This window comes from Netta rufina, assembly GCF_964035555.1.
Source record: "Netta rufina genome assembly, chromosome: 10".
Classification (NCBI taxonomy): domain Eukaryota; kingdom Metazoa; phylum Chordata; class Aves; order Anseriformes; family Anatidae; genus Netta; species Netta rufina.
This window is the reverse complement of record NC_140133.1, coordinates 7207670-7233553: the sequence shown is the minus strand read 5'-3', so window position 1 is coordinate 7233553 and position 25884 is coordinate 7207670. Positions and strand designations below refer to the sequence as shown.

The 25884-nt window shown below is 35.4% G+C and overlaps 3 protein-coding genes across 3 annotated transcripts in view; 2 read left to right on the top strand and 1 right to left on the bottom strand.

The window, feature by feature from the left end:
• Nucleotides 1–25884, bottom strand: part of CENPP (centromere protein P) — a gene marked incomplete at its 3' end in the record, with an annotated part of 139940 nt that overhangs the window by 96480 nt on the left and 17576 nt on the right. The gene's annotated exons all lie outside the window — the stretch shown is intronic.
• Nucleotides 340–2454, top strand: OMD (osteomodulin; the record flags this gene model as incomplete). Its single annotated transcript, XM_084292931.1, has 2 exons — nt 340–1273; nt 2135–2454. The coding sequence occupies 2 exons, from the start codon at nt 340–342 to the stop codon at nt 2452–2454; spliced, it is 1254 nt and encodes a 417-aa protein (XP_084149057.1).
• On the top strand, nt 15093–23899 carry OGN (osteoglycin; the record flags this gene model as incomplete). Its single annotated transcript, XM_084292934.1, has 6 exons — nt 15093–15260; nt 19549–19633; nt 21599–21757; nt 22308–22510; nt 23052–23147; nt 23729–23899. 6 exons carry the CDS (start codon nt 15093–15095, stop codon nt 23897–23899), a joined length of 882 nt encoding a protein of 293 aa, XP_084149060.1.

The window sequence follows — 25884 nt, the reverse complement described above, 5'->3', positions numbered from 1 at the left end:
GACCTGCCCCCACTTCTTCCCCTTTCCCACCTTTCATTGCTGAGTGTGACCTCGTATGATATGACATATCCCTTTGGTGAGTCAACTGTTTGAGCTGCAGGTGCAGACTACAGCACCATATGGGCCTGCAGGGAGAGGCAACTCCATCCCAGCCAGACCCAGTACAGCTACTAGTGCCACTGACAGTGCTCCCAAGAAAATACATTATTATGCTTATTTACATTAGTTTAATACTATTGTTTCTTAAAACTGATAACGTTGTATGTCATTTAGCTTATGACTATCCGGTAAACTTATTTTTTCCTTCTCATCAACAGAGTACAACATACAATTTTAAATATGGGGATTCTGAGCCAGCTATCAATCATTTACCTCCTCTGGACTGCTATGGTCTTTTGTCAATACGAAGACTATGATTTTGGGGATGAATATGATGATGAGCCAGATCATCAGCATTCCTATTATTTTAATCCAAGTCCACAAGCTGAAGTTCCCCGCTTTCCTGTTCCAGTCAAGTGTGCCAGAGAATGCTTTTGTCCACCAGCTTTTCCACTATCAATGTACTGTGATCACCGTAAACTTAAGATGATACCAAATATCCCTGCTCACGTCCAACAACTCTATCTGCAAAACAATGATATTGAAGCTGTACCTGCAGGACCATTCACTAATGTTACCATTTTAAGAGAAATTAATCTCAGCCACAACAAAATTAAATTTCATATGATTGACCATGGAGTTTTTGCCAAACTGTCACATTTAGTGCAGCTTCATCTACAGCATAATGAGTTAGAAGAATTTCCATTCCCACTCCCAAGCTCTCTGGAGCGACTGCTCCTTGGTTTCAATAAAATTTCTCAGTTATCCGGAAATGCATTGGAAGGATTACCAAACATAACCATGCTTGACCTTTGCAATAACTTTCTTGATGACTCTGTACTCAAAGGAAAACGCTTTTCAGTCATGAAAAATTTAATGCAAATCAACTTATGCAACAACAAATTAGAGACTATGCCTCCTGATCTACCATCATCACTTATGTATCTCTCTCTTGAAAACAACTCGATTTCTTATATTCCAGAAAACTATTTCAGCAGACTTCCAAAAATCATTGCTCTAAGAATGTCCCACAACAACCTGCAGAACATTCCATACAACACCTTTAATCTACCTAACCTTTTAGAACTTAATCTTGGACATAACAAATTGAAACAATTATTCTACATTCCAAGAAGTCTGCAGCATTTGTATATTGAAGACAATGACATTGAAAGTATGTTGATGTAATTCTTGAAAAGCAAAAAACGTAGTGGATTTTGGGGTTGGTTGTGAAGAGTGGGATCAGCATACTTTAACAACCGGAATTCAGCACTTTTAACCTAGATAAAACCCATCACTTTTGTTGTGTCCTTGGTTTTGAGGACCTGCCACTTTACAGCTCTCAGGTCACTTATAAACCAAGCACAGTAGTCAGCTAAATTTACATGTTTCTCAAGAGGTACTGTGATTCTCCTCTTTGCAGACTGATGAGCTTGAGCCATTAGTGTTCTGAACTAATGAGTTCACGTGGCCTTGACCCAAAGTTCATATGCAATGTATCTCTCAGGAGTAAGTGGTTCTGTACAGCTTTTAGCTTACAGTGTAGAAAGAATATCAATCCATCTTCTTCAAGCTGGAATGTAAACACATCCTTGGTTAGCTGAGACCTACCAACAGTAAACTAGAGGGAATTTCATTTTTCCATCTTAACTATAATTTCAATGCAGATATTTTGCAAATATTCTGTATTTTTTTTCATATAATTAGCTAAGTTCACTTTGAAACTTGCTTCTGATAAGACAATTAATAAAAATCACATACAGGGAAAAGGAACCACAAAAATATTCCATTAATATAAACTAGTAATTACAGATTTTATATATTCATATACATATATTTGTTTACCCCACAACCTTATATTTTGTAAATTCCAAGTGTTATCACTGTAATTTAAAAAACTGATTAAAAACAAAGGACCACTTTGTTAATGTGTAAAACAAAGTATTTTCCATTTTAAACTCCAAATTTCAATTTTGTAATTGTTCTTAAATATAACTATTTTCTGTATTTTAATGAACATTTTTCTCTCTTACAGTGATAAATGTTACTTTGATGTGTCCATCTATTGATCCAATGAACACCAAACAATTAACGTATATACGGGTGGACCAAAATAAGCTAACAACTCCAATGAGCACGTATGCCTTCTTCTGCTTCCCTCACATTAGAACCATTTATTATGGTGAACAAAACAGTAACGTCAACAAGTCAACTCAACTAAGAACACCAGTGTTTCGCCGATTATTAACACCAGAAGAATATGATGAAGCAGAAGACGATCATGAAACACATGATCAAGAAACTGAAGAAGATCGTGAAGAAGAAAACAACTACTTTTATCCTTACTTTCAGTGAAAACATCTCTGTTAAAGAGTATGCATGGAAACTTTTGCTTACTTGTGGGGTACTTGTGTCCATTTCAGAACAGCTGGATAGTTTGGGGTATTTAAGATACATTTATATAAAGTGGAGATATAGGATTTCAGTGTACATAAATATGACATTACTGGTGTAGTAAAAGCCATAATACTGGTAGCAAAGTACACTCATGTCAGCATTTAGTAGCAGTCTGATATATAACCTGAGGTAATGATGGACTCATCTGAGGGTTGGCAGTCTAAGCAGAAGAAAAGTGACCTGAAAAAGGTTTGTATGTTCTAAAGTGATTCATCTTGCAAAATGTTTATACCAGATCAACATCGTGCTCAAAAGGAACATGTGGATAACGGCAAAAATCTGTCCAGCTAGACATTCTACTATTATTCTACTATTCTGACAGCAGTAAAAAAGACATATTAGAGAAAAACAAATGTTACATATGTTACAAAAACACTTTCCTGCACATCTTCCAGAAATACAAATGTTGCTTCTTTCAATATCTAGATGGACAGGAAGCTCACAAACATGGAATTCCAAATCTTTTTAATATCTGTTTCCACTGTTTTGCCAAGATATATTATAATACTTATTCCTCCGCTTGTACCTTGACTATAACAAGTCTTTCAAAAAGCAGATTTTAGTTGTTTATATAGACAATGAACAACCTCTCTTCAGTGATCTTAGGATGTGCATTAATATAACTCTCAGCCATCAGTATTTAAGTATCAGTATTTAAGTTTTACCTATACTTTAGAAGGCATTGAAAATTTAACACTTTTTGATTAGAATTGCTCATCAGCTAGTACAGGCACAAATAGTGGCATTCCAGACTTTATTAAGACCATCCCTCTGCATAGATGATACCAGTAAGATATATTCTGCTTCAACATAGAAAAAAATTGCTTAAAGTAACCCACAGAAAAGTAATATATACTGTTTGAACTATGGAAAGTTTATTGTTATGTTATATACCTAGAAAGAGTTGCAAGTCACTACAGTATAGGATACTATTAGAGGGCACTTCAGCCTTTTTTTTATTAGTAGTATTAGTATTAATTACACCCCCCACACACTTTAAAAAAAAATAATAATTCAGCATTTCATTTCCTGATAAACCTTTGTTAGTAGTGAGGAAGAATCACCATTTCCACAAGAAAAACTAGAGTGCGATAAACTATGTATCATACTCCCAATGTTATATTATACTTTAAGTCTAGGGAAAGTTAAAACGCTATATAAAATTACAAGCAAATTTGTATTAGAATTTCTAAAAAGTTGGTCACTTTTCTTTCTTATAAGATCAGTTTTGTTTTGAAGCCCTTCTTGGTATATTTTGGATTCTGATACAAGAATTAATATACTAACAAATGAAAAAAATCAGTCATGCATCTGTACCTTTAAATGGAGAGAAATTCCTCATAAGCCCATGAATATACCCCAGTCTTTAAGAACAACTGCTTATAAAGATTTATACATACAAAATTTATTATATCATTATCGACTTGGAGTCTTATGTTGTCTCACTTAAGAAATCTTCTCTCCTCTCTACCCCTTTTTCTCTTGCATTTTATGAACAGATATATTTATGGCAAAGTATTTTTATGGTAGCTACACAAATTTGTAAATGTGTAGCTAGAACTCTACAGGATTTATCTTCTTTTATTAAAAAAATAGTTTATTGACATTTATCAGCTTCAAGAACCTCTGTCTTCCTTAAAGAATAATATATAAATGTATTCATTATAGTATTTAAATGCTCTCAAAAACATATGTACGTTATATACACAAATTTAAATATATATGTATATATGGTTTATTAATATAAACTTATAGTATATTATCCTTAGGGAATTGTTATAACTTTTCATCTCTTTCAGATTGTAAGCGTAAAAGAACAGTGCACAAAATACGAATCTAAATTAACAGACTCTTTTGAAAGTCTTGCTCAACCTTAAAAAACACTATTCAAATATAATAGTATTATAAATCTTTTATCATAAACTTTCTTCTTAGCTTTATTTTTAAAGTAGCTTTAAAGACAGACTTTTAGTAACCAGTTACATATGTTTCTTGTAGTTTAAACATAAATCAAACCTATAATATAGTTCTAAAGTTTTCAGTAATTATTACATTAAATTCATTCACATAGAACATGAAAATTGTATTATAAGCAGAACCATCATAATTCATATTTCATTCTATTAATATTATATCCTGTGTGGCAAATACAATGCTATTTTTTAGAAAAGATTTCAAGATGGTCAGGGAACGAAAGACCTGCTAGCCCTATGTCTATATTAGAGAGAGAAGTTATCATGAACTTCAGAATCAACTGACACCTAGATAACTACAGTTGACATTGGTATGAGTGGACATGGCATCTGTGAAAGCATGTTCTACCTTGCAAATCTCGTCGAGTTTGTTGCGGGAATCACGAAAGGTGTGTACAAGAGAGATCCTGGTTCAAATTGCCTACCATTAATTTCTGAAGAATTTTTGAGGAAATCAAGCTGCCACAGACTGAGAGGTGACAGCACAGACAAAACCAAATGAAATATAGGAAAGATTAAAAGCATTAAAGTTAAGCAGTCAGGTCTTGTTGTGGAGGAAGTCCATATGCAGGAGTTTTGCAAAGGGCTGGTGCCCAGCAAATTGGGGTGATCTGAGAGATGACAACAAAGATTGCTAAGAGATGAAGAAGAATGACCCACTACCAGGATGCTAAAATAGTAAATGAAATTCAGCATCGTTAAATGTAAAGTAATGGTTTTGTGAAAAGATAATATTAGCTTCACCTAAAAGGTAACAAATCATGACTTGAGTACCATCACTTGGGAGCAAAACTTGGAAGTAACAATAGATGGTACCACGAAAGCACTGACTCTAGCACCAGACACCATTATGCCACTGACCCAGACATTTAACATGCTGGAGACTTCTGACCCCTTGAGCTACCCGTAATCTTTACACATGGCATAATCAGCAGAGGATTAGAGAGAGATTGTAAGGGCACCAAAGGTAAGGAATGGTTTCTATGTAAACAATATTAAGTTGGCTGGGACTCGCCAGCTAAGAAAAGAGATGGCTAAGGGGAAATAAAAGAGATGTTTACAAGATTATGAGTTGCACACACACCATGGGTCCCAGGATCAACTGCTCCAGTGCAGGAGCAAGGAGGTATTAAAGAAAGCTGGCACGGGTCAGGTATAAGCCAAGCAGAGAAAAAGAAGTTTGCAGGCAATGTGTAGTCAGCTCGTTAAACTGCGTGCCTAAGAACACAGTGAACACAGCAACCCTTTCACACGTGGTTTTAAGGGAAGACTGGATAAGTAACTGTATTTCTTGGAAGAAATTCACTGCAGGTTGTTGGGCAGAAAGCACAGTAGATGCAGAAGTGCTGAGCAGAAAATAGTTGGCAAATGGAAGAATATTTGTAAATGGGAGTAGAGAAGAATGATATATGCTTGTTTTATTCTCAGTCTTCCCAAGGTACCTGCTTCCAGCTATTTTTGGAGACAGGACACTGTACGCTAATTTGTTTGGAACTCCATGTCCAAACTACATACCCACTACATTCTCACTGTCTTTGACTGCGGTTAGCATGCTTCCATTGCTCCTCACTACTGCTATACGCTTAATGCCTTAATATATTTGCATTTTTAATATATTTGATCTTGATCCTCAATATGAAATATATTTGATTCGATCCTCCTTTGATCTGGATAGGCTGGACTGATGGGCTGAGGTCAACTGCATGAAGTTCAACAAGGCCAAGTGCCGGGTCCTGCACCTGGGGCGCAACAACCCCAAGCAGAGCTACAGGCTGGGAGAGGAGTGGTTGGAGAGCTGCCAGGCAGAGAAGGACCTGGGAGTGATGGTGGATAGTCAGCTGAATATGAGCCAGCAGTGTGCTCAGGTGGCCAAGAAGGCCAACGGCATTCTGGCTTGTATCAGGAACAGTGTGACCAGCAGGGCTAGGGAGGTGATCGTCCCCCTATACTCGGCTCTGGTGAGGCCGCACCTCGAGTACTGTGTTCAGTTTTGGGCCCCTCGCTACAAGAAGGACATCGAGGTGCTTGAGCGGGTGCAGAGAAGGGCGACGAAGCTGGTGAGGGGCCTGGAGAACAAGTCCTACGAGGAGCGGCTGAGGGAGCTGGGCTTGTTCAGCCTGGAGAAGAGGAGGCTCAGGGGCAGCCTAATCGCTCTTTACAGATACCTTAAAGGAGGCTGTAGTGAGGTGGGGGTTGGTCTGTTCTCCCATGTGCCTGGTGACAGGACAAGGGGGAATGGGCTTAAGTTGAGCCAGGGGAGTTTTAGGTTGGATCTTAGGAAGAACTCCTTCACTGCAAGGGTTGTTAGACATTGGAACAGGCTGCCCAGGGAAGTGGTGGAGTCACCATCCCTGGAAGTCTTTAAAAGACGTTTAGATGTAGAGCTTAGGGATATGGTTTAGTGGGGACTGTTAGCGTTAGGTCAGAGGTTGGACTCGATGATCTTGAGGTCTCTTCCAACCTAGAAATTCTGTGATATTTGAATTTTAATTCACTTTAAGCACTGTGTTTATATACCAAGGCATACACAAGTTCATTAAATTGGGGAACAGCATGTTTGCAATGCTGCATGTTGCAGTGCTCTGTAGCAGTCACCGATCCTGATTCAGGTACACAAAGGAGCCTAGCCACAGGAGTGTGGAGCTCTGTATAAGCCAAATTATCCCACTAGAGAAACATACACATTTTGGTGTCAAAATGTATTTGCTTGGTTCTTGCTCTGGTGTTTATTTTCAGAATATTATATGGTCTTTTTTTCAGTATGGAATAAATCCTTAAACTAAGAACTAAACATGCATTAAAACGTTATTTTATCAGTGACAGTTGAACCTAATAAGTGTCAAACAGTCTGATTAGTTTATTTACAGCAGAGTCAGTAAATATGGAAACAAAGCCTGAACTGGCTTATAGCACGGTCTCTGCATTAGCAACTAAGGACTGGAACCATACAGCACAGTCTACTTCAGACTAGCCACTTCAGACTAGCCACTGATTAAAATTCATTAAAAGTTGCAGCACATCAGGTGCATCCCTGAGTATATACATGTTCAGGTTTGTTACGTCTAGAAAGAATCAAGTTCACATAATTCAAAGTCCTCTGGGAAATGACAGCAAGCCTACAGCAAGTAGGGTTTATCAGAAGATTCACTTCAAAAAATGCGCTATTTAATTAAAATAACAGCAGAAACATAGCCAGAAAAACAATAACTGATAAACATGGACAAACTGTTCAGAGCTGTGTCTTCCAAGTCATATCTCTGTAAACAAAGATGGAACCTTCTTGAAATTTAAGCTAAGTATTATGAGCAGTATCTATAGTGCATAAGAATAAGCAAGGCAGTAGTAGAACCTTGCAGAATGTTTTGATACCCACACAACTCTACAGGGAAAAACTCATGGATTTCTGGAAAACAGTTATGACTAAGCTTTAGTTCACAGAATTCAAGTTCTCAAAACTACAATACAACTGACAGACTTCTTCACTACATCTATATGCCACAAGATGTAGTTATTATGAAAAATCAAAATAAAAAAGAAAGAACAATAGTCTAACCCAACCATTTATATTTCTTCCTTTAGTCTCAAAATAATAGGAACTTGTTTTATCTTTTTCTGGCTCTTGAATTTTCATACTCGTAAACCTTAATTTTTCAGATATTTACTTCAGTATTCTGATAAATTACATGGACAAAAACTCCTTTATAGCCAACAGATGGTTTGCATTTCAAGCTTTCTGACTTCTTTGAACATATTCACATTCCAGTCTTTCAATATGAATCAATTTCCTTCTTAGTTTCTGAACTTGATCATTGCAAGCAATAAACATAGGCATTTCCTACTTGAAAAAAAAAAAAGAAAGCAAACATACATTTTTTATTTTAAAAAATTATTCACCAAAAGAGAATTTCAGGATTTCAATAATTTTCCAGTGCTATCCCAATTCTTTGCATAAATTCAGCATCCACAAATAAAAAATAAATTAACTAGCCTTCCCCTATTATAATGCACATGAGAAAGCAAAAATAGATAAACATGAAGACTAACCATAAATACAAAGAGTAAAGTAGGTACTATGAATAAGGTAAGGAACACACGATAGGAACATAAAACTAAAAAGAGGTGTCAGGGCACTGAGTCTTGGAGCCTCATCTCTAGTGTCCCTGTAGATGTAGCAATAGCTCTAACTAAATGATATTGTTATAAGTAAGCCACATCGATTCTGGAAGGAATTCTAAGCAATTTCAATAAATCAAAGTAGATTGGTTTTCATTCAGGATGTAACTGATGATAAACAGGCAAAGTTCAAGAGATAATAACTTCAATATATTCACCCATGGATCTGGGTGAATAGCAGACAGTACTGTTACTCTTGGTATCATTTGTATTTGTTAACAATAGTTTGATTTCTGATTACCATCGTGCACAATTTTTAAGATGTGCTTTATTAATGTAAGACACAGTAACTGACACAAGGAGTCTGTTTCTCTTCCAAAAATGGAAATGCAAGGAATAAAGGTAGTGTCTTCAGCTTTAAAAAATTCTGATTATAAATAAGAAACATATGGAAGGATGCTCATACAATCACTAGGTCATTTTTCAACTGTTTCTCTGTTGCAGCTGGTTGCTCTGACAGTGACCTTAACCTAATCCAATTCACTGAGCCTTGGAAACCGTTGTAACTTTTCATAAAAGCACTGGATGTGTTTATGCATAAATTCTTATCTCTGATACTGCTTTGGTCATCCTGAATCTCTAAGAGTACTCCAAGTTCTCTTTTTAAGACATGATAACCATTTACTGCAGATTTAATACCATCTCTAAAACCTCCCCCATCCCCCCAGGATGCTGAAGTGGAATATACTTTCTAAATATTACACAATCTCTTCCATAGTAACACCTTCAACCAATTTCTGTGCATTTCTTGAGAAGAAGCCAGGAGGCTGCTTCTTCCCTTCTGGATACTCCAGCACTTTGTTCCCAGAATGAATGCAGCCCCAGCATGAGCACAAACTGCTTTACAACTAATTTTACACTCGTTTGTCAGGACCTCAACAAAGAGCAGAGAGGGACACAGGAGTCACAGGGCAGTTCCATAGCACACATACACACAGCAGTCAAGGAACATAGTTGTTCTGTTGGAGACTCTTATAATTATTCCAACCCAGAGCATATGGCTTATCACATTTCATATAAAAGACATACAAAGAAATATCAGTGTTTTTGCTCCATGTAGGACGTTAAAAAAAAAAAAAAAAATCACTTCCAGAAGAAAATCTAGCATTGCATCTAGGTCTATAAACCCTGAGATGTCTTTAGAAGCTTTCTTAGATTGTTCCTGTGTCTTTCTATCCAACAGAAGAGACAGATTTTTTTTTTTTTAAACAATGTGATTTCTATTGTTCATTAGTCATAAGGAATCTAAGCAATAATCCATAATTTGTTCTTCCAAGAACACTTAAAAACAATAAAAAATGGGAAACTATACAACTTGCCAATATTGTCCTTTAGAGACTATGATAGATCATGAAAGCCAAGGTCTTTAAGCAGCTGTAAAAATACATCTTTGCCTAAATATAGAACAAACCTGAGTGTTTAAAAGTAAATTCAGCTTTGGTTTATTTCATAAGGAGTATCTTGACAGCAACCCAATGGCACTCTCCCTACTGCTGCTGCCTCAGAGCCCTCTCTCTTAACCCATGTACCTGAGCAATAAGGCCCTTTTTTTTGTTTTCCATTTATTAATTTTTCCTTCTTCCTGGTATCCCGCCTCCTATCACACAGTCTGGAGTCATTACACAGACAGTTCTGGTCCCTGCTACAGGCACCCTGGCGAAGCCATTTTCAACCAGCAGCCATACAGAAGGCAAAGACTTCCCCCTCTGGAATGCAGCTCTTCAGCACGCTCAGTTCTCCAGCACCTTGCGGAGGTTTACCAGGAGCAAGACAAGTGTCTCACAGAGAATTAGCAGCAACCAGCCCCTGGTTCCATTTTAAACAGGAAGGAGTACAGAAAAGCTTTCTTCCAACATTTTTTTTTTTTTTTTTTTTTACTAAACTACTGAGTATTAAAGAATTACTAAACATCATCATGGCAAAGTAAGGTACTTAACATGCTAACATGTATGAGAACTGCGTTTTGCTGAAAGCTACCAAAAATGAAGAGAACTGCCCTCCCTTTGGTGTCATTTTCTCTGGCAACATACACTGGGTAAGAACTGTTCGTGACAGCTTTTACCATATGCCCTTGAATGATTAGATTTTAACGGAAACTTTGGTTTCTTTTTTATCTGCCTTGGGGAAAAGCAAGAGCAGAAAAAGTAGTCAGCCTGAAGCTCTGAGCAGGTCATAAGATATGAGGCCACTCCAAGTACAAGATAAATAGACTGAACTGAAAATCAGCCAGTTCAAATGACATGCAAAACCTGCTTTTGTCTGCCTGCAAAACAAAAATCTTTCTTCTGTTCCTCTGGGATATTTTCAGCTTTATTTTTTTATTTTATTTTATTTTATTTTTCACTTTACCTTTGTTTGAGATTAAACACTCCTAAATACTAGATTCCTTCCAAGATGCAATCAGCAATGTCTCCTGCAGTTTGGAAAAGCTACCTTCACTTTGTTTGCTTTCCTGCTGCCATCCATACTTACCCAGCTTCTCACTTTTTCTGTCCTAAAAGCCTTTTAATCTTCATTCTCTCTTTGATACAGGGCAACACCGGGGAACAAATTTTACACTTACTCTGTATGCAACCCTTCTTCCAGAAAGTTAAGTTTTTCTAAAAGCAGAATCCAGAGATTGAGTGTTCCTTGTTAGGCTGACTTGTCGCTCCTCCACTATAAATAAAAACGTGTGATATTTCATTTACACTTCCAGCTACATTTCATGTCCTTACAGAACTGTAGGGACATTATTACCATTAAAATTTCATCCAGGTTTCCAATTTACAATTAGAAAAGCAGTCATTTTATGTGCATGACATTTGAAGTGAAGCTATTTTGTGGGTAAATCAGTTTGTGAAAATGAGATAGCACAGGTTAAAAAAATAAGTAAGGCACACCTGACTAACCAGAAACAATACCTTAAATAATCTCTCAAGGCCATCTTGGAAAACTGGAGCTCAATTCAATAACAGAGCTCATTTAGCATTTCAGAGAAGAAATTACCTTCTAAGTGTATAGATCCTTATAACTAGGATCCAAATAGATACCTATATGTAAAACTTCTACATGCTGAAAACGTCTGAAAAGCATTCTCTGCTTGCCAGGGTGAGTACTTCCTGGTAGCTTCCCTATTGCTAATGCACAGACCACATTTTTCATTTCAGATGATTTGAGTTCTAGGAGCATTTCAAGTCATTCTGAGCAAAAACAAAGCAGCCCTGATGCTGAAAGCAGCACTACCATCCTTCCTTATTATCAGCCACTTGTGCCATCCACTTCCTTATGCTGAGTATTTGTTACATAAATAAAGATAGCAGCAACAAAAAAGAAAACAAACACTTGGTTTTATCTGAAATTAGTTGTTGATACCTTATTTTTCCTGGCACATTGGATGAAAAGCAGATGAATTACAGGACAGGACTACTACCTTATTTGCCACTACCAGTTTAAAGTGATAGAAAAATCTACCCTAAGGTAAGCCTTGATGACATCAAGATGAACTAATTACCTGACATACTCAGAACAGTGAGTATGCACACTACACAACTTTTTGTGGTAAGTGTACCTGTGAAATCTTTTGATACTGATTAACAGACTTGAAAATTTCTTCTGCAGAAGCTATTACAAAAGTCTTCAAACATTATACATCCTCTTCTCTTGTAGATCCAAGCAAGTAAGAGCTTTCTTTCATTAACACATTTTCAATGCTTTGGTTATCTAGTAAGCATCCCTTATTTTTAATAGTATGTGGGGAAAAATAGGCTATTCCATATACATTACATACATATACATACTGTGAAAGCTTCACAGGACTTCCGTACTTATAAAACAAATACAATTCCAATGTTATGTCATGCTGTCAGTTTCAATACTCAGTATTTTCACCTTAGAATATTCACCCTTTGATTACATGCAAACACTGGGGAAAAAAAAAAAAAAAAAAAAAAAAAGGATTTCCAGAGCCAGATGCTGGCTGGATATTCAGTGGGGTGGGGAGGGGAAACAGCTGGTTGGAAAGAGATCAGCTGCAAAGAAGAGGTGCTATTATTACTCCTGAAACATGCATGAGACCATGGGAGATGATAAGGTGGAATTGATATGTTGCAACTTTTCTGCCTTTTCCCCAGCGAATCTACTTTTTCTGGTAGGTAGCAGTCCTTTAAACTAAGTTCCTACATAATGCAGTGGAAAACATATTATTATCCTAGCCACAAAACTTCAAAACTTTTGGTTTTCTTACTGTTCTACCTGAACAGCAATCAGAATGATTCAGAGTCCAATTTCCATTATTACTGTCATTGTTCCCTTTATATTTTTAGTTATATGCTTACAACAAAATCATTATTCTAGAGCAAGCTGCAAGTCCTAACTACAACATTGTTTAAACTGCATATGAACTAAAACAAAAACTTTTTTTTTTTTTAATAAAAGCCTAATAAGTTCAGAAAATTGCAAGTGATTATAAACTGGAAAAAAGTTTAGACAGCAAATGGCTATTGCCAATCCCCAATTTCCATATTTACTAACAACATCTGGTTTTAAACAAGACAGAACTTCCACGAAAATCTATCCAAATAGGTCTAACTGTTTATCTCCAACATTATCTAGGTGATAGTGCTATCTTATATATATATATATATATATATACATATATATTTAAATGAAGTCATTAAAATATTAATCTGAATATCTCCCTGATAGGTTTTATTGCTACACATTTTTTAAACACTTAGAAAAGCTACTTCATAAACTTACAAGTTGGTCATCTGGCTCCCATTTATACAGACTGCCAAAAATACATAATAAGGAAAAGGATGGGGGAGGAAGAAATGCATTAGAAATCTAGAATACCACTGCTTCTACTTCATAGAAAAATTCTACACCTGGATGGTATTTACTAAGCTATCTATAGAACTGAAACAGAACTTCACTTGAAACAAGTATTTATTATGAAACAATTTCTAAATAAATTCTGTAAGTAAGTCTTTCAGTTAAGAATGTAGACATGGATTACTCGTCTGAAAATCTCAACACATCCCCCACCCTGCCCCCAAACTCTAAATAGTATTTTTTGTTTCCAGAACCCTTCACACAGAACAGTTTCCATTTCTTACCTAGGTGAAACTTCTCTAAACATATACAAGTTGTACTGAAACATTTTATCAGTCATAAAAATGTGACTAATACATTATACATATGTTTTGGCTGTACCTCTGTCTCAGTCAGAAAGCAGCTGCTTTGTCTCTTAGCTAAACCATTAAACAAAATGGGTAACACATGCCTTGTTAGAGACCTCTAGTTTGCACAATTAATATTTGATTTGGAGAAAAAGCCTTAACAATTATAAAGAGTAAATCACCCCATAGCAGAAAACCAACACTTTAGCAAGTGGGATGAACTAGACAGATTTAACATTTACAAATGTTATTCAAAGTACAACCCCCTGCTCCAGGATATTACCTCTTACCCTAGGGACAGAATGCTGGCAAAGCATTTTTTACCCCATGGAAAGCACTTTTAAGACTGTCAATCCTGGAAGAAGTATTCATTGCAGCATATGTATTTCATAACTTTACTCTTTTTATCAGTCTACTTTGGGTTAACATATACATAAGAATATCTGGTTTTAGGACACAATCACAGAACTTGGAATCTACTAAAACGGTAGGTGGACATTTTTTCCTAAAAGAATATTAACTTAAAGTATACTAACCTAAAGCTTAAGAAAAGCACTCAATTACAACAAGCAGGAAAATATGCTGTGCAAATATTTATTTTTAAGAAGTATTGCGTATGTATTTAAAATGCTTTTAAATTAAGTTTGTAGCCTCCAAACGAACCCCAGTTGTGTACAACCTGTAAAATACTCTGTGGTGTGTGTGTAAAGTTATGTTGTGCAATTTACTTTCAAATGTAAAGGCAAGAGCAATGAGAGAATGATTTTCAAACCTAAATGCCTTATAACAAATATCGATATCTTGACAGCAGGGAAAAACCTCTCTTGGTTTAATTGATTCAGGTTTGTATATGCCAAGTGTTTTGTAAACTGCTTTACAAAATCCTCCTGACGTTACGAAAAGCACTACTCTGGAAAACAAGCAAATGGAATTAAGATAATATTTTCCCTTACCAGTTGGAAAAGGCTGTTTGTTATTTCCTAGTTTGTCTTCACGTTAAGAACAGTTTTTATAATACTGGAGCCTAATTAAAGAATACCAAGAGTTAAAAGTTGTTCCATGTTCCTTATGCGTTAGAAACCCCTGCCAACTAGTTCTCTAGGCTTTAAATATTGTTTTGACGGATTGCATTTTCATTTCCAGTCACAAAGAAAGTATTCTCCATAGTCAACACACTAGCAGATCTTCATCAGCTCTGTGCAAGCCAGATACACTGTTCTGTGAGAAAATGAAGACTTTGCAGCCTGCTTTTTTTCTGTTTGTGTTTGTACCTTTGGTGAAGTCAGCACCACCTATACAGCAAGAACCATTCAAGTTTTATGACTATGATACAGATGTTACCATGGGAAGCCTGATCCACCAAGATTATGAAATACAGTCCAAGGAGATAAAAAAGGTATTTATCTTATCAGTTTAATATTTTAATTGCTAAGCATTATATGAATGAATAAGGTGTAACATGCATGTATGCAAGTTTTATGGAGAAGTCTCACAATAATGGCAAAACATACAATAGTTTCAGATATAAGGGAAATGCACTCCAATTAAAACCACAAAAATACTACCCTTGCTACAATTTGAGAAACCCTCATAAGACTTGCTTTTGCAAGTAAGAATGTAGCATTTTAAACTCTGCTGTAGTTATGTACCTACTATTTTCAAGTTTCATGAAGAGTATGTACTAGCACACTAGCTAAACAGTTTGATTAATGTATTAACAAAATAAGTTTAAATTAAAAGCAAGGAGGGTGATTTTATTTAGTTGTGTGGTTGTTGTTATTTTTTATTTAAAAAAAAAAAAAACACTTGAAACAGTGCTTTTATTGTATGTAACCTGTCATCATAAATCAGTTTTCCTTTGATTCAAACTATTACCTGGTGGTTGTTGTTTTTTTTTTTTTTTTTTTTTTGCCCTTTTTTTCCCCTGGTATTTTTGCTACTTGACAGTTTAGCAGTCCTAAGTTACTACAGAATGTCCAGTCCTGCTGTAATTGCATATAGTGTTAACACTTTCAGACTCTTAAACGCTGCAATAAAAATGTGTTAAGGGCACTCATCAGCACCCCCAAACGGTCAATTCTGAACTGTTTTGCTATGTGCTCCACATACATGCTTGTTAATTTAAACACAAGACACAAAAATAGAGATGAGTTGAATGAAGTGCAACAGCCTCAGCAGAAAGGCACAGTGAAAGCCCTCATCCTTCTGTTCAGAGTGGCTCTGACAGGACCTAAGAAATGCACAGAACAAGATACAACACTTCATCAGACGGGTAGGAAGAAAGCTAACAATGATTGTCCTAAAACTAGCTGCCAAGGAAAATGACATTTCTAAACAAAGTGGTAACTACCAGATCTGGATATTAATAGCCTCAAGGTAGTTTTTATCAATATTAACTGTACTTGTTACAATAACATGATAAACAAATAAAAGGGGAGAACAGAAGGTAATTGTTATAAGTAATAAATTCCAGTACATCTACAGAGAAATCATTTCTGCATATATTTTTACTATTTTTCAAATTCCATTTAATTATAGCTTTCTAGTATTAAACTAAAAATGGCAGCTCAATATTTATAGTAAAAATTCCTAATTCATTTCTGAATCTGACATCAGCAACAGTGACACAGTAACATGTTTCATAAACCTCTGATAAAGAGACCATTTTAAATAACTCAACAAATAGGTGACTATCTACTCAATAAGCAAATTTTAAAAAGCTCCACATCAATTTTAACAAGCTAGGCACAGCATCAAATGACATTTGCTTCTAAAATCATTTTAATAGGAATACACTACTATTTTAGCAAAAAAGACGACTAAGGAATATACTGTATACCTATAAGGAAATAGTGCCAGCAGATATGCCACAAACCAATCAACGTCTGTGCTGGCAGCAATATACACTGGAGGTCTACTGAAGGCCAACAGTTCTGCTTAGGGTAATTCCAGGAATGCAATCGGTCATTATTTCCATCGGGTCGGTCCTCCAGTGACGTGTTTTCATTGCAAAATAATAAATTAGTTCCTTATGTGCAACAAATACATCTATACAAGTTCCAAGGTTCCCAATTTAAAATCACTGGATATGCAAGCAAGTCTTCTATTCACTTACAATAGAAATCGTAGCTTCCAGAATATTTCAAGCATTAACTGTAACTGAAATACGTGCCAATAGTTTCTTCAAACATGCCCAGTCAGAAAAGCATGACACAGTTAACTCCTTACTGTGTTATCAAAAAAAAAAAAAAAAAAAGGAACTGGAATTTTTCCAAAAAACAGAAGTACCATCTACATTTGTGTTTGTAATCAAAAAAATGAAGTGAACTCCAGTGTAATATTCTGCAGAAGGTAATCCAAGCCATATCCATTATAACATCTATTGTTTGAAACAACAGCCTCTCCTGTCTAGAAATTTAAAATACTAGAAATTTAAAATCATGAAATCTTGATTTCTACAACAGGAAGAACTATTCAGTTAGACACCTTCATGAGTCTGTACTCAATTATTCCATTGAATATAAACATTCAGCTTCATAGAACACCCTTGTGTGTTATCAGGATGAATCATTCATTTACTTTGCCAAAGTTTTAAAGATATTTAAAGTGTTCAGATACCAAATTGTAATCTGGTTTTGTATGAGGAACTCATGTTTGCAGAGTCAAGTGCAAGAGGCAGGTGGAATTTAAGTATGTAAGCAGGTCAATGTTTCTTCAATGTATACCCTATATATGGAAGTAACAAAATTTCTGCAGTTATAATCCAACCAATCTTTTGCACCAGTATTCCGTGGCTAGGAATTTCTATAGCTGACCAGGAAATACTGCCAATATACTGGTTATTTCTACTTTTATTTGGGGGCCTGGGAATATATTGTTTGTGTATTTAACAGTATTGTGTAAATAATCAGTTTTATTCTTTTGTTGACATTTCCTGCTTTCAGAAACTAGTTGTGTGCTGTATCCTGTAAAGAACTCGCATGCATACTTGTTCTCGGATCACACCTCAAGCAGGATACTGTATTAGAAACCTACAGCTGGTACATATGCTATGTCAGCAAACACTTTTCACATAAGCATATTAAAGCATATTAAAAGCATCCCTTGTGAGCCAAGCACACTACAATAAAAGTGCAATTGTTCTACATCTATACCGAAGTTTCTACGGGCATCAATACTTCTGTCAGTATCATGTTTTTACATGCCTAATCGACAGAACTGTGCAAACTAAACATTTTTAAAGATTTGCTGTTTGAGTCTTCTAACTTTTCAGCTTACACTCCAACTTCTCTATACCAAATACTGCAGATCTTTTACCCTACACAGAAGCTGCTGAACTGTCATCAGCATTCTAACCTGTGGAGAAATGTTCTGCTATAACAAACCAACCTCTCCCAAACATTACAAAAAAACCCACAAAACTGTAAAAAAAAAAAAAAAAAGAAAAAAAAAAAAAAAGGGCCATAGCCTGGATAGACAGACGCAGAGGCAAGCCAAGTGATGGATGATTCACAGGCTAAAAAAGGGTCAAAATGACAGAGGCTGGCCAAGATACTTGTTTCTAAAGCTCAATGGTTTTATATTGCTAAATACAAATATTCCCACTAATAAATAAAGCAAAGTTGGTACCAGAAGTAAACCGACAGTGTTACTTTCACATTGCTGTAAGTAGATGAAGAGTATGCTACATGCCTGAATGAGGAAATAAAAAAAAAATGTTTCTCTTGTGAGCAACCAGAGAAGCTCTCTTCAGTTACTGTACTCAGGCCAAGATTCTGATCATTAAGCATGTTTAAAGAAAAATGTTCTACACACCTGTTGATGTAGTTCTCCCCATGTGTTGCTGGTAGCCAAGTAGAGTGAGAAGCACATTGTCTTACTCTGTCCTGCAAGTATGACCCATCAAAAAAGACAACAAATGATGCTAGCTAAACACAACTGCTACGGTCAACCTAACAGGCCCTCCAAAGTTTAATATGTGCAAGCCATAGTATGACTTGCTGTAAAGGGAAATAGCATGTAATTATAATCCCAATCATATTCAATGAAAACCTATAATTTCCTGCATCACTAAAGACTATCTGTTAGGAGTTCAGGTTCAACAGAGATTTAAGTACATTTAATGAATACGTACTGCAAAACTTCAGCCAACACCTGAAATGAACATGTTTATAAAACAAGTTTCCGTGCAACTGAAAAGTTTAATAAATATCTCTATGGGGTATTTCAGATAATTTCAAATGCAAGGAAACATTGGGATTCTTTTTGGTTTTTTTTTTGAACACAAATAATTTAAATTATAGTCATAAGAATCCTTTCAAATTTTGCATTATGCCTTCTGCAAAATACTGTGTCTTCAAAGGTGCAGGTTTTTGTAGACACTCATTGCTTACGTATTCCTTCCCCATAACAGTTGATATTTTCTACCCTCCCATGTCCCCTTATGGTTAGTGGTCTTATCCAAAGAACAGTAGCAGCAACATCTTCCCTTTTTGCCTTTCAAACTGCAGAGCTCACATACAAAAGGGATAATATATCATCTTAGTCATCCAGTGTGTAAGATGAATATAAAAATTAAATGTCACAAGAAGATGTAGGAAGCTCATTTGAAAAGATGTACTATTTAAGACCCTTGTAATACTGTGCTTATTGTTTTTTAAAATATCATTTGCTCTCACACAAAGGATGCAACAAACGTTTCTCTTGACACTGCCCTAAGACTGCAAGGGGATGACAGCGAACGCAGTGTAAAACCAACAAAGGATACAAGTAAGTTAATGGATATGGATACTGTAACATGCAAACTCTACAAAAGGCTCTGAATATAAAAATTGAATATACAGAGGATGACAAGGGATATACAAATAACATTTTGATCTATGAACATCTTTCATATCTCCTATGGAAAGTCTTCTAAACTTTTGCCTCTGACAGAACAGGTTAATAAATCAAAGTATCTTCAGGTAAACACTGAATACACAACACAGCCTATAAGAATCTCTCTAGACTTACCCATTTGCATTTGCTGTAGAGATGTACCCACATTAAATAAGCTAGGCAGTACAAGCAAGAAAAGGAAAATATATACTTCAATATAGTCCGCAGTTTCCCCAGCTTGCAATGAAATATATTTAAGTTAAATAGCTTAACTTGAAACTTCTGTTCTCACAATGCGCATCTGATGACTGTGGAAGTCAACATTTTATACATTCTTGATTTTTTGATTCTGTTAACATGTAAAACATCCAAAAAATTTTGAAATTGAATTGAAATGTAAATGAATTTGGGCATAATATGATTCCTAGGACAAAAACAGTTAAAATATGTCAGGAACATTCTTCCTACTAGCTTTGAGGTGTATTGTCTCCTAATGAGCCACGATGATTTTTACATGTAAAAAGAAAAAGCTGTTTTCTGACAAACACAGCACAGAAAAGAGAGAAACATTTTGGGTCTATCTGTGATATCACAGATGATTCAGCAAGACCACTGGAGTGTCAATCTGCACTGAAGTTTTAATCATAGGGATTAGCTATTGCCAAATAGCATCTGTCAACAAGCCTGCATCAAAACAGGAACAAATCTGGGAAAACCCCAGAGTTTCTACAGAGTTTCAAACAAGCATAGAAACTGCTGCATTTTAGATAGTGATACCATTTTTTTTTTCCACAATCTCCCCCCCAAACAGAAGATGACAAACCAAATCAAAAAAAAGCAAACTGGGTGGAACTCAAGTTAAAGCTCCAAATGTCAATCCCATTTTCTGCAGTTCCTTTGTGAGAAGGAGAAAAAAAAGTGCTCTAGTACATACACTGGTTTGGCTCAGTATTTACTATTTCAGTAACTCTTCAGATTGGGGAAGATCCTTCTGTGCTATGCAGTTTTAACAGACTACCTACCAGCACAAAACTACTCTTTACTACAGACCAAATTGGAAGCCAACCAAAATTTTGCAGTATATAGGTAACAATGGTAACAAAACTGGATTCAAAGCCGTATTTGTTATATGTATCCGAATATTCCTGTCATAAAGAATTAGCACAAATAAGAAATGAATAATAGTTTATTAACATTTATGACAGATAGGACAAGCCATAATAGACTTAAACTGTATTAAAGGAGATAGAGTTTCTGTCATTACTCAAAATTATAGCTATACAAAAACTCAGTAACAGATTGCCTAAAGCAATTATATAATCACCACTACTAGAGTTTTTATAAAGAGGATTAGACAAAATAGTAGCTAGGAGTAACACAGAGTATACATGACCCCACCAGAAATGCTCCAGTGCAATTGTAATATCAAACGTGGGCACTTCCAGATATTTCTCCTGCATGACTTTCTCTTTTGAAAGCAATGGTTCTAAAGATTACATTTAACATGGCCAAAGCGTTGCAGTCATCAAATTCACAACGTTCTACACTTAAAAAATGAAATAATATGGATTAATAGCATTCCAAGACAAGCTCAGTTAAGAACAGAGAATATAACACAGGGAAATTACGCATGAAAGAATACAAAAACAGACAAAAAAATCAGGGTATTAAATCTGTGTGGAACTTGCTGCTGGTAGAACAACTAAAAATTTAATAGAGGGGAAATCTCTATAGAAGATACCAGAAGTAAAGATACCAGGAAAAAAAAAGTTACCAGAAGTAAAGATACCAGAAAAAAATTGTTTGAATATTAGTTGAATAACTTTTAACTGTCTACTCAAAATAATTTGCTTTCAGATTTACCTACTTGTCTGCTCTGTGTGTGTTTAAGTGGATCCGTGTACTGCGAGGAAATAGATATCGAAGCTGTACCCCCACTGCCAAAGGAAACAGCGTACCTATACGCACGATTTAATAAAATAAAAAGGATAGCAGTCTCAGATTTTGCTGACATTAGTAAGTAATTTGTAACAATAATGAATTTGTTGTTGTCCTTTAATATTATGCCAAAACAAGATATACTTTATATTTTGCTAGGTTATGCAACGTGTATTACTTAATTCAGTGCTTGTGCTAGAAGAGGAACTGTGAAGACAATATGGATAACCCGCTTTGGCCCACATATCCATTTTAATCAAGCAACAGGGTGCTAAAAGTCAAATTTGACTGTCTCCTGGCCAGTCTTAAATGACCGTGTACGTTTCTTTCCAGTGCTCCAGAGATCTCTCCCACCTACTTCACTCTATGACACTGCAAATTCTACCAGGATCTACAATCATGTTTTCTCTACGCAAACAGGAAGGATCACATACATGTGGATATATATATAGTCTCAATAATGAGGAAAACCAAGCGTGGATTTCATTCACGTTTTGTGATCTACAAATGTAAATACTAACAGGATAGTGCAGTCATTGTCATTGTAACATCTAACAAAACCACGCATGTTTAGTATGCTACGCAACTATAAATTTGATACTTAGATTTCTATTTCTTTTGTGTATAGCTACTTTGAGAAGAATTGATTTTAGTGGAAATAGGATAGAAGAAATTGAAGATGGAGCCTTTTCAAAGCTTCTGTTATTGGAAGAACTTTCTCTTGCTGAAAATCGGCTTGTAAAACTTCCTGTTCTACCTCCCAAACTAACAACGTTTAATGCAAACCAAAACAGAATCAAGAGCAGAGGAATCAAAGCAAATGCTTTCAAAGTAAGTAAAAGATGACAATCTAGGCAACCAAGGTAAATAAAAGGAGTATGCCATCACTGGGATTTTGTGTTTTTGTGATCAAAGAAAAAACTAGGAGAAAGCAGCTTTTCAGGTTTTTTGTTTTTAAGGCACTCTGGAATAATACTCCTACGGACAGTGGCGCACTCATGTAGTAGTTCATCTAAAAATTCTTGTCTTTAAGATATAATCCTACCTACTTCCTTTCTCTCTCACACACAAAGAAATAGTGGATTCAAAACTAATGGCTCAAATACAAGTCTGTGGATGACATAAATGCTATTAAACAAGGATATATATTTATAGTGGTGTCAAGTTTTTATGACCAGTATGCCAACACTGAAATTTCCAGCACATAGAAGGCCTGTGACTTTCTTGGTACAATAGGATTCAACACTCACAGCAAAATATTTCCTGTTAGATCACTTTATTGGCTTTCTCTGCAATCAGAAAAATATACATGGCTTACAACAGAAACAAGAGTAAGCAATATCAGCAATGATTCTCTCTTTCTTTCCAATAGAAGCTGACAAATTTGGCCTACCTCTACTTGGGACATAATGCACTGGAGTCTGTTCCCCTGAACTTACCAGAGAGTCTGCGTATTCTTCACCTTCAGGTATTTCTGAACTATCTCCTTAACTTTATATTATAAAAAGACCTAGCTGCACAAACCAATCCCCATTTCCTTCTAAAACAGTTTAAACTGCAGTTGTGCTACAGATGTCTAGTGCTCCTCCACATAAAACAATTTAGCTCTCATTTGTTTGGCCACAACCAGTGTTCAACATGCACATCCTCATTAATACACAGGAGGAAAAAGTAGTTAAGACTTGAAATAATTCTCTAGAATAAAGCAAAATTTAAGTACCCTTACTGTCAGAAGCTCTTAGCTAACTATCATGCAAAAATTTCTTATACTTGGTGTACAAAAGCTAATAAGAAAAGGTAAAAAAAAAAAAAAAAAAAAGCAATAATCTTTTGTCAACCATACATTCCAAACCTCAAATTGTTTATCAGTTCATTGATTGGTTTGAAGAGACTTGATTCCTACCTATCTTTAACACAATCAATCCCAGTGACAATAAAATGAGTGGGGATAATAATAATATTACAGTTTGGCAATTCTCTAACTTACGTCTGTGTATGCGTGTGTGCATGTGTATTTACTTAAAAATGAAAATTTGTTTTGTTTTGCAGTACAACAACATTACTACAATCACTGATGACACATTCTGCAAGTCGAACAACACACGTTACATCCGCACGCGTATGGATGAGATACGGATGGAAGGCAATCCGATCCTCCTGGCAAAGCACGTTAATGCTTTTTCCTGCTTGAGAACATTGCCTGTAGGGACATACTACTAGTCACTACTTACATAATTATACATGCCAAAATTCAAGCATGGTAACAGAAGATCATTCTTATTCCTGTTTATATCCTCTCTTTTGCTAATGCAGTTTTCCCTGCATACCCTGAACTTTTTCCTGTGTTGAAACTGAGTTCTCCTCTAAAATAACTATTTCAAAACATCCACTTAATTTAGGAGTTACAATGCCACCCATGCTTTCAGATTTTGTTGATGAAAGCATAAAAATGTGTGTACACATGCATATGGTTTCAACTTCTAATTCACTATTTATTCTTTACATGTAGGGAAAATCATGAAACTGCTTTTTCACATTCTTTATCAATTTCCAGGACAATCACCACATTTTGCTTTCAGATAAACACAAACATTCTTCGAGCAAGCTACAGAGGAAAAATAAATTTTAATTCCAATCATACTCGCTTTGATCTGAAATGAAGCTTTTTCAGCTGACCTTCGAAAGTGCATGGAATGAAGTTGCATATGAAAGAAAGTTATGTTTAGACACAGAACTTAGCAATGTTTAACTTTATTAAAGCTTCCTTGAAAACTTGATTAGTGGAAAATGAGAAAAATTCTTATCTAGGCTTAGTATACCTAGCAACAAAGCAAGCGGAACATTCAAATGTGTCAAATGTTCCTTTAGTATTTTTCTTTCAAAAATAATCTAAATACAGTTATAGATATATATTACAATTGAATGTATACATATATACGCATTCAATTGTATATACTACATATAAATATTTTTACACATTTTTGATGGAAATATAATATATATACACACACCTTGTTCAGCTGTGGTCGTATGAGTCAACTTTATCTTCCCATTTAAATACAATGCTCAGCATACAGCATGGTATGACAGAGTACCTTTGTTATTAAGGCATGATATAAACTGAGCCTTGTTCACCGCTTTTTCTTGACAGGAAATGTGACAATATAATTAACAGTAAAGCTGAATTAATGCTTTTACCTGTAAACAAGCAAGATTTCAACTAGCAGTCAGTACAAAGAAACAGAAATACCTTTGTACAGAAACACGTTCGCTCATTAGACAAAAATCACATTAAATCTTTAAAAAGAAAAGCTGATTCTATCACTGATCTAAAAATAGTGCTAACTCCGAGCAAATGAAACTAGCATCATTTCACTCAAGTACTTTAAAACAATCTATTTAAAAGAGAAAACTATGTGTGCAGACCTCAATCCATTCGCTAAAACTGGACATAATGTCTTTCAGAACACAGGGTTTCTAATTACACAAACATACATTTCTTCTAACTTGGTTTCTCCCCTCAAATACCACAGGCTTAAACTCTTCAAATAAACAAATGCCAAACAAGTGCTAGTACTATTACCGGATCAACTTCATACTAACTTTGAAGCTAGTGTAGATATCTAATTCGTAGAACTAGTTAAGCACCAAATGCATGATGTATTAATACCACCTAGAATACTGATTTTTTAAGGTATTTTGTATTAATTATGTCTATCTTATTTAGCTAAGCCTTGATTTGTTAGCGCTTGTGCTCTGGGGAATTATTAATAAATTCAAACTTAATTTTGAACTTACTGATGCTCTGTCACTAAGAGTGTTGAGATCTACGAAACTGTAAGTCACTTTTTAAGGTTAAGTGACTATGTTAAGAATCAGCTGTGGGTTCATCGTTCTGGAAAGAGTATACAAATATGAAGAGCAAGACAAGTATATTTTTGCCCTGATCCCATTACTCAAAAAAGGCATAGCAATCCCCAGTTTTCCAGTTTAGACTATTTTAACAAGAAATTCCATCGTCTTAGTGCATCTGAGAACAAGAAGTCCTACAGCAAGAAAAACATTTGATTTTCATTTTTCCCATCTAAATCATAAAATTTTGATATTTCCAGGTATTCAGCAAAAAGATAAACAGCCGCAAAGCATATCAAAATACATTCCAATTTCAATCCAAATTTAGACCAGGAAAAAAATAAAAGCCAGCA